General features: G+C 41.3%; 1 protein-coding gene across 1 annotated transcript; it reads left to right on the forward strand.

Annotated features, from left to right (window-relative positions):
* The first annotated feature begins 252 nt into the window (after positions 1-252).
* On the forward strand, positions 253-2,509 carry LOC125539778 (IMPACT family member in pol 5'region). Its single transcript, XM_048703291.1, has 6 exons — positions 253-572; positions 1,084-1,125; positions 1,213-1,328; positions 1,552-1,657; positions 1,761-1,814; positions 2,221-2,509. The coding sequence occupies exons 1-6, from the start codon at positions 291-293 to the stop codon at positions 2,374-2,376; spliced, it is 756 nt and encodes a 251-aa protein (XP_048559248.1). The 5' UTR covers positions 253-290; the 3' UTR covers positions 2,377-2,509.
* The last annotated feature ends 7,664 nt before the right edge of the window (positions 2,510-10,173 follow it).

Genomic DNA, 10,173 nt, shown 5'->3' on the forward strand with positions numbered 1-10,173 from the left:
TAAACATTTTTAATGCATGACTAACATTGACTAAATACATGTTTTCGTGAAAATTCGTAATTTTATTTTAATATTCAATTTATATAAATATTTTTAGTAATATATTACGAATTATTTATTTATTTTTGAATAAAAAATCTAAGCTCCTTGGGCCGCGCCTGTGACCGGCCCAGTTAGCACTGCGTGGGCTCCCAGGCCACACGTTCTAGGGCTGGCCCATGAGCGTTACAACGTGGGCGACGATTCCATACCCACCAACGGTTTTCCACTCACCCACGGCGCCCGGCGACATGGCGGCCGTGCGCCTATCCCCACGCCTCCGCTCGATTCCCCTCCTGCTCCCCGGTCTCGACCCCGCGGCCGCCGTCCACCGCCGCTGCTCCTGCGGCAGCTCGGCCACCGCCGCCGCGCGCGCCATGTCCTCCTCGTCCTCCTCCGCGTCGTCGGCCCCCACCCCCTACACGACGCTCGTGGGCCGCGTCCGCTGCGAGCGCGAGATCAAGCGCAGCAAGTTCATCGCAGTCGCCGCCTCCGTCCCCGACGAGCGCGCCGCCATGTCCTTCCTCAACGAGGTGCGCCTCCTCGTTCCCACCCGATTCCTTTTCCATCGAGTTCTTGACCCCTAATCTCCAGTTGCAGCGGCTCATGTAGTCCTGATTGCAGATTGGAGCAATCTAGTTTGTTTTCTCTACCTGGTCATCAGAAAATGATGTGCAACCCAATCAAATGCTCTATCAAGAGAACTCATTAGTTTATCTAGTAAAATAATATGTTCTGCTCACCTGAACCATGTGTTAATTCAGTTATTATGCTCTACAAGGTTATCCTTGTCATGCTGATGCATTTCTGAATGTGTTCATTCACGATCTAGTGCTTCCAATGGTGTAATTTTTGTCTAAGATTTACAAGCATTGCGCCTGATATGTTGCTTGTTATGTGTGCGGGCTTAGCCTTGCGGTTGTATACAGTTATATACATCAGTGTATTTGCATTTGGACTGTACTAGCAAACTTGACTTGTCCATCCCGAAACCAGAACTTCCGTGTACTCTGTTGACTAGATCTACATGGTTTTGTGTTATAGGTCAAGGATCCTCGTGCCACCCATAATTGCTGGGCATACAAGGTTCGTGGTTTTATATAAAGCCTTCTACTGATATGCCGTCTCTATGATTGTTAATGGCGAGTTGTCTTTGCACTCTTGTGTATTTAGGTGGGAGAACAATTCCGTTATAACGATGACGGCGAACCTTCAAGCACGGCTGGAAAGCCAATATACTCTGCCATCAGTTCATCGGGCATAGATATGGTCATGGTGGTTGTAATAAGGTAGCCATTTGTCAAGTAATGCCCCTTCATTTTCATGATTTTTTATCATGACTAATAATTTTACCAGTTTGTTGGTATTTAACTTTGTATAAGTTAAGTGAGCTATAGAAATGAAATTGTAGATAAGTGATGGTAACATATATGTCACTACATCTTTTTATGAGACACATGGTTCATGTGATTACCTCTTTATGCTAATTTCCTCCTTTAAACATTGCTAAAGATATTTTGGAGGCATAAAACTGGGAACCGGCGGGCTGGTGAGAGCTTATGGTGGGGTTGCTGCTGAGTGCCTTAAAGATGCTCCTACTTGTCTTGTGAAGCCCAAGGTGGTCAAGCTCAAATATGTTCCATCTGCTCTTGCCTGATTCATGCAAGAATGTGAAGCTGGAAGTGTGTATAATTCTGACTTGGTGGGTATTTTCATTTCAGGCTCGTGTGGGCATGGAAGTACCATTTGATCTCTTGGGCACGGTCTATAATCAGGTATAGTAAGCATATACACAAAAAATATTGTACTGGAGACACCTCAGACACCAACACTTATTTTCAGACAATTAATTAAAGCATAAATACAGAGTTGCTATTATAAACATTTGTGGGGTATATCATATTTATGGTGTGTCTGCTCAATAGAACCAATTGTGTTGAAAAACCTAAGCGCTATTTATCTAGTTTGAGTACTTGCATGCAGCAAAGTGAAATAAATCACAGTACATTGAGTTGTTCTGCTGTATGTTATGTTGAGTTTAGAGCCTAATGTAACCAGTAAATTAATTCCAAGCAATACTTGTGTGTCTTCTGGAGGTTATTAATGTACTTCTAACTTTTTTTTTGGGTGAATGGCTACAATTTGCTGAAGCCTAAGTATGACCGCTGAATCTTTGAACAGCTGCAGCATTTCCATGCCGAAGATATTAAACAGGACTATGACACTGGCAAAGATGGTACAGTTGTTGTCATGTTCAAAGTAGAATATGAAAAAATTGAGAGTCTTGGAAGCGCAGTGAATTCAGCTTGCAGCAGGAAAATTGAATTATTACAATAAGCAGAGGGGACAAGATTGATTGTTCAGTTTCAATGCTTAACTGGCAGCTAGTATAGCTTCTGTTTGTTGAGTGTAAGTATTTGTACAATCTAATCGAGGTAAATGCACTGGTGGTACATGAAGTTGTTTAGGATGTGCAGTTTGGTGCCTGATGTTGCAAAATACGAAAAAATGGTGCGAAAACTTGTTTCTGCGAGCATGTACGGTTCAAAACACAGGTGACGCCGTATCCTGACTCGCGGGGCCCAGTGGCAGCGGTTGGAAGCGGTACGAAGTGGAAGTGAAGTGCTGGTGTGTGGCGTTTTTGCAGAAACACCCCTAACCTCATACCGATTCCCAGAAAAAAACCTGAACCGGCATTTGGCCACTTGTTACCTGAATCATGAATCGTGCACACCTGCAATCCCTAACCCTTGCAAAATCCCCAATCACACACTTCTGCCGACGGCGGCTTTGCGGCGACTATGGCCTGGTGCCTGAACAGGGCCGCGAAGCCCTTGAGAGAAGAGGATGGAGGAGGTGGGCGGCGTCGGCGTCGGCTAGCGCAATGTGGAGGAGGTGCGGGACCGCTGCAGTCAGACCTCCCAAGCAGAGATGGCCGGCGCCGGCGAGCCATGGTACAAAATCTCGTCGGAGGTGTAGTACAACCCCCCAAAAAATCCCCGCTGGTGCTCAACCCCTTTATTTCTCTCACTCTCGTTGGTGCCCTGTAAATGAATGAGGAAGTATTCCCTTTTTAGGATGAAGAGCTCCCGGATTTTGATTTTGGGTGAGTGCAATATGAGGTCTGTTGCTGGATAATTGCATTTTGGGGGTGTCAATATGAGGTCTTTTGCTGCTCACTGGTCATTTCTTGTTGTTGCTTAACTAGTTCATAGTGAAATGTTTTTGCCCATGAGATTTTGCAAAGGATTTCAGGGTTCGCTAGTATGTGGAGTGGGTGGACAAACCATGGGAATTTATTGGTGAGGCAGCTAGCAAGAATTTGATCCTGGAGAATTTAATCAAGGAGAAGGAGGCCAAGAAGGTTGATGAGAAGGAGAGGCACGGACTGGAGAAGAAGCTAGTAAGTAGGATGTACAAGGAGAGGCTGAACTATAGAGATAGGATGTTATTGTCTGCTGTTGGCATGTTTGCACTTCTGTTTGAAGTAGCAAAGAAGTAATTTTGCTACCTATTTATTTGCAATGTAATGGATGGACATGGTAACGAATGAAATCTTTCGGAGAATGTTAAGTGTTTAGTCTTTTTCTTGAATGAGAATGAAGCTTGAATAATTTGTTGTTGACCGTTTGTCTCATATTACAGAGTAACAAAGCATAGATAAGCACTTCCTTGGGAGAAACTAAACAGTTACAAGAACACTACAAAGAACCTTACTTTTTTGGGAGAAATTGAACAGGTACATAGAACAGTATTATTTTGGGACAAATTAAACAGGTACAAAGAACAATATTTTTTGGTGAGAAATTAAACAGGTACATAACAGTACGATTATTTTTATGTTGGTAGAACAACATACAGTGCACTCTGCTTATTTCGAGAAGCACATACAGAAGTAAATAACATGTACAAGCAGGTTATATCCATTTTGCAAAGGAATGCTACATCAGAGATGAATTTAGTGCATCATACATGGCAACAATAGTGCATTAACAAAATGAAAAGGTTCAACAACACAAAAGGGAAGATTCAGTACACAGTATTCAGTACATAGGTAGTTCATTCATGAACTTAGTGCATCACTTAAAATGCTTCAGGTGTTGTTCATCTACTTGAACTACAATGAGAGGAAATCATTCCAATCATCATCTGGAGGTGCATTCTGTGTGAACACAGCCTCTTCCTCTGCTTGGACATAATTTTGTGCTCGTGAAGTTTCTGTTCCGACAACATTTGTTGCTCCTCTTGTAGCACCTCCCCTTGCAACACCTCCTCTTGTAGCAGTTGCTTTTGCTCCTCTTGTAGCACCTCCTCTTGCTCCCCTCCCAGGCCCTCCTCTTGGTCCTCTCCCAGCCCCTCCTCTTGTTCCTCTTCTTGCTGATTGCTGCCTGCCCCTGGACATAGCTGTAGTCACTCTGGCAGGTGGAAGATCAGCTCTTGCATTTGCAATGAAAGTGGACTCAGGTAGTGGACCAAAGTCCCTGGCAGGTGGATATGTGAACCTCTCCTAATAAATCAAATGATATGATTATAAGTAGAAAAAACTAAACAGTGGAAGAATCTTGAGTTCGAGTTTCAGTTGACATAACACCTGCTCTTGCATCATGAAAATCATTGACCCAGGAGTTTGAGTTGGATCCAAATCAGCATGCACTGTGTGTGGCATTATGTCCTGCATATGGTAAAGAACATATTATGCGGTGCACTTTTTAGGGGAAAAATCATAACGCTAATAGCTTAGAACATTACAGCAAGGATGGATGGATCATCATAATCTTCTTCTGCTGCTTGAGCAACTTCTTCATTTGGAATGTCATTCCTACTTGTAATGGCCTTTTTTGTTATGATCAGGTGCTCCACATATGGAACAGTGCATTGTGGATCCATGCTTTGTAAGCTTCAGCCCTCCATGCTTGTCCTTTTTCTCTTCTGGATCTTTCTTCCTATTTTTCTTGGGCCTCCCCATAACTTTAGTGTACAAAGGTGGATAGACAACAGTGCCATACATTTTTTCCCATCTAGCTTTGTCCCTTAATGGCATGATGTTATAAGCATAGGCCTTCCTATAACTCTCCACGGTATAGCACATATGAACCATGCTTTCTGGTTCAATTCTTTCATGTCTGAAACAAGCTATGGAATGATGGCAAGGGATGCCTGACAAGTCCCATTTTTTGCATTCACAGCTATTCATATTCAGATCCACCAAATAGATGTTGTTGAAGGATGTTACCTGGAAAACTCCTCTACCAGCTTCTTGAACCATGCAATGAGCGGCCCATTCAATGTATTTATCAAGCTTTTTCTGGATCTTTGGGCAGAGTCTCCCTGTCCACTTATCTGATTCTTTTTGTTTGCCAACAATTCTGCGAGATAACTTGTCATGAATGTTCTTCAACATTGACACCATTGGTAGTTCTCTTGCCTCCAGTATATAACTATAAATTAATAAAGAATGTCATGACATGGTTTTAAAGTAATTACTATATGGCTACAAATGGACTATCATGGCATTGTTTTCAACTAATAATTGACTGCAATACATAATTAGATATGGATGGATTGGAAGCTAACCTGTTGAAAACTTCTGACATGTTGTTTAAGAGTATATCACACTTTGGGAATGTGTTAAAAAATGCTTTAATCCATGTTCTAGGCTCCAATCCCTCAACCCATACGTAAGCCTCCTCACTGTCAACCCTTAACTTGTCCATGTTTTTCTTGTATTCAATATCATGTGTTGATCTCGCAATTGCCCAAAGATCATTCTTCAACTGCTCACCCTTATGCAATTTGTGGAAATTTTGGTAGATGTGCCTAACACAAAATCTGTGATCGGCATCTGGGAAAATCTTTTGCACTGCAGCTATTAGACCCTGAGAAAAATAAGAGTACAGTAAGAACTATGCAAGTTTAAATTAATTGATGAGGACTGAAATTAAAATAAACACCTACTAACCTTCTGCTTATCACTCATTATAGTGTAGGGGGAAGTGTTGCATATATTGAGATCATCCTTGAGTGATGCTAAGAACCACTCCCAGCTGCTGGTACACTCCACCTCACACAAGCCAAAAGCTATTGGAAATATACAGTCATTGGGGTCAATAGCCACAGCTGTAAGCAGATTCCCTTTGTACCTAGTCTTAATGTGACAACCATCGAGAAATATTATGGGCCTACAACCAACAAGAAACCCTCTCTTACAAGCATCTATTGACCAGTACAAAGTTGAGAAATGATCCCGTGGCATTTTAGTTTTCTCATCTATCACTTCCTTTGTGCAAAGGAAAAACTTGCTGCCTGGGTTAGTTCTTCTAAGCTCCTGCCCATGATCCCACAACCATTTGAACTGGTCATCATCTTCACCTCTAATCTCCTTAACTGCTGCTCTCCTTGCTCTTCCCAATTTGAATCTGGTTGGAATCATGTTGTATTCAACCTGGACTTTGTCTTGGAATTTCTTCAAGGACATTTTCTCATTATCTCTAAACTCTTCTCTGAACTTTCTTGTAAGAAAAGGTGCAGTCAACACTTTGAGATCCCAAGCTTTAGTGCAGGTGTGTTTACCTTCAAAATTCTTGATTACAATGCTACTTGTCCTATTGTCCTTGCCTGCCTTCATGTACCAAGAACACCCTTCTTTGCACACAGCAACTAATGTAGTTGCTGTATTTCTTGTCTTCCTTATTACCACTCTGTTTCTAACACTATAAGAACTGATAGCAAGTCTAAGCTCCTTCATGTCTCCAAAAACCATGCCAAGCCTGAAAGTTGGTGCATTCAAGTCAGTCTCTGGGTTAAATGCTCTAAAATTGTACTTCAGTTTCTCCCTTTCTTCTTTGCTCAGATCCAAGTGACTATCATCTAGTGCATCTTCAGGAAGTTCTGCTTCAATGTCAGGTATGAACTCACTTTCTCTATGATCATCAACTTCTTTGTCCACATTCTTGTCAAACAAATCATCATCACCATCTTCTGCATCAAAATCACTATCATAGAACTCCTCATCCGTTTCTTCATCACAATTATCCTCTTGTCCCTCTGCCTCTCTACTCTCTCCTCCTTCCATTTCTTCAACAACATGACCAACACCTGAACTGGATCCTTCACCAAAGTACATGGACCTCCTAACTCTCTTCTCTCTCTTCTGTTTTGGACTATTAGGATTTTCTGAAGACCATGCAGTTTCTTTTCCCTTGCTAACTTTTGATGGGGTTATAATTCTAGGCAGCTCAGTAGCTCCATCTAGCAGCACATCATCTGTGGTCAGAGTTTGCAAAGTATCACCATGGTCAATAATCAATAGAAAATTTTTGTGCTCAATTGTTGCTGAAATCATTAACAAGATATCTGCATCACACTTAATCTCTTTCAGTCCATCGGCTACTGACTTTCCAGGATGGCACCAATAGACATCATGCTTGTCCACGGATCTGTCATAACCTAGTTGCTTGAGAAAATCATCAATCCACAGTACTGACCAAGTGTCACTATCACAATTATCAAACCGGTCCACTTCATAGTCCATATAAGTCATGTTGCAGTCACTTCCAAAAAAAAATCCTCTGTGGCGTATTTCGACAGTGAAAAGGCCATCAAAAGATCCTGCAATCAAATATACATCTTGATTTGTCAAACCAATTAACACAACTCTATAATGCTACAAACTATTGAAACTGACAAAAAATTAGTAAACTAATTATATTGTACTGTTAAGATAACTGAAAGTGTCCTCAAATAAAGTTAATTGTATATGGCAAAAAATTCAGTAAACTAATTATATTGTACAGTTAAGATAACTGAAAGTGTCCTCAAATAAACTTAAATGTATATGGCAAAAAATTCAGTTAACTGAACTGAATCTGTCCACAAATTCAGATTACTATAAACTGTTAATAATTCAGTTAACTTATGTAGTAGAAGAAGGCTCGCTTGTAGTTTGCATGTCTCATTGTACTCCCAGGTGTGTAATAAATATGTAGCTGCTCCTGTGTTGTCATCGTCAGTCTTGTGGCTGGTGATTGCATCTAGCGAGTAGACTGACTAGCTTACAATTACAGGTTAAAACTTCTCATGGGTTGTACCATAAATCAAATTAATTATATTGCTGAGTTAACACATTGTTGTACCATAAATAACTATGTACTAAATCTGTCCATAAATTCAGATAAGTGAGTCTGTACGTAAATTCAGATAACTGAATCTGTCCACAAATTCAGATAAGTCTGAACTGTTAAAAATTCAGTTAACTCATGCAAGCCATACATTCAGTTATGTGCAGAGGTAAATCAACATTAATTTGATGTATGAGTTAACACAGTGTTGCCCATTTCAACTAAATTTACATCTCCACGCTCTATTTGACCAGTACATATGTTCTTCCTGTCTGTCTTTAACAAAATCGGATGAAGGAACCACCTTTAAACCCCCTGTTAAACCCTGGAACGAATCTGCTCTTTTGCCCATCTAATCCTTCATGGATGAACAGATACTCAAATCACAGCACACACGAAACATACGTGTAAAATCAGATTACCACATCATGATCGTTACCCTTTTAGCCCTAACCTAAATAGGGTCAGAGAGGGGGCAGAGACGGCACATACGAGAAAGGAACTCACCATAGTGTGGTGCGTCCTCGCCGGGCAGCCGACGCCGAGGCTCGCCCGTCATCGCCGCCACCCACCGTGCTGGACTGTCGCCACGTTCGTCGCCGCCTCGAGTTGATCGGGAAGAGAAGGAAAGAAAGAAGGCGTACGAACAGGCGATCCCAGGACAAAATCGCAAAAAACGAAAAAACTGCCTTCTCCCGCCGTTTCGGCATTTTTTTCTGGGAATCGGTATGAGGTTAGGAGTGTTTCTGCAAAACCGCCACGCACCAGCCACTTTCCTACCGCTTCCAGCCGCTGCAGCTGGGCCCCGCGAGTCAGGGTACGGCGTCACCTCTGTTTTGAACCGTACGTGCTCGTAGAAACAACTTTTGGCATCACTTTTTCGTATTTTGCAACATCAGGCACCAAACTGCACATTCTAAGCAACTTCATGTACCACCAGTGCATTTACCTCAATCTAATCCCACCATGTTTGTTTTGGCTCAATGGCTTAATGGAAATTAGTTCACGTGGGCTCAAAGCAACCCGTTGACCTTTCCAAAAGATATGTCATATGTACTACCAAGCCTTTAATTCTGCTTTGTTTTTTATACTTGGCTCAGTGGCATGTAGGCACCAGAAGTATTTACTCTCTAGTCTCACTGTAATTTCAACTCCATACTGGAGTGCCTTTGATAAACCCTACATCCACCTCCAAAGAGGTGACTGTTCACTCCCATCATTATAGATATATTAGCTTCACATGATGTATCCTTTTTTAAGTTACAATCAATGGAACTTAGTGGTGCCCATTTTAAAATTTTGTTATTCTGTGTTAGTGCTGTCTTATGCTATGAAAATTTCTGATGATAATGTATCCATGTTTGTTATCACCGTTAACATCAAATTTGAATCTCTTGCTTCAATGTGTCAGTTTGATGGATAAATCCTCTCTTCCATCTATGGCGTAATGTTTTTTTTTCCTTGTTCTCACTGTTTGGAAGTCCAGGAGTATCTTGTTGCATGTCTGGTGTTTATTATTTCTCCTACGAGTCCGAGATAGCCACGGGATTTGTTCAGATACACTGAAGCTTACATCTAGCCAATACTTGTCATATAGCATGTCTTGGTAAATTAACATGCCGTGCCTGCTTCCTGCTGGTGTTTATTCAGTTAATGCCATGCTGTCTTTGTTTAATTTTGTTGAAAGACAAATGCTATCTTTCCTTTCTGTCAAACAAAAGATGAGCATGCTAGTATCATTCTTTTCTATCAAACAAGATAAGAGCATTTTAGATGTCATCATTCTTTTCTGTTGACAGTTGACACCATGCTACTCCCTCCGCTTCTAAATATAAGTATTTTTAGACATTCCACTATGGACTACATACGGATGTATATAGACATATTTTAGAGTGTAGATTCACTCATTTTGTTCCGTATGTAGTCATTTATTGAAATCTCTAAAAAGACTTATATTTAGGAACGGAGGGAGTATCATTCGAAAAAGGAATTCACGATTCTTATCCTTTGCAGTAAC

This window comes from Triticum urartu, chromosome 2, assembly GCF_003073215.2.
Source record: "Triticum urartu cultivar G1812 chromosome 2, Tu2.1, whole genome shotgun sequence".
NCBI lineage: Eukaryota > Viridiplantae > Streptophyta > Magnoliopsida > Poales > Poaceae > Triticum > Triticum urartu.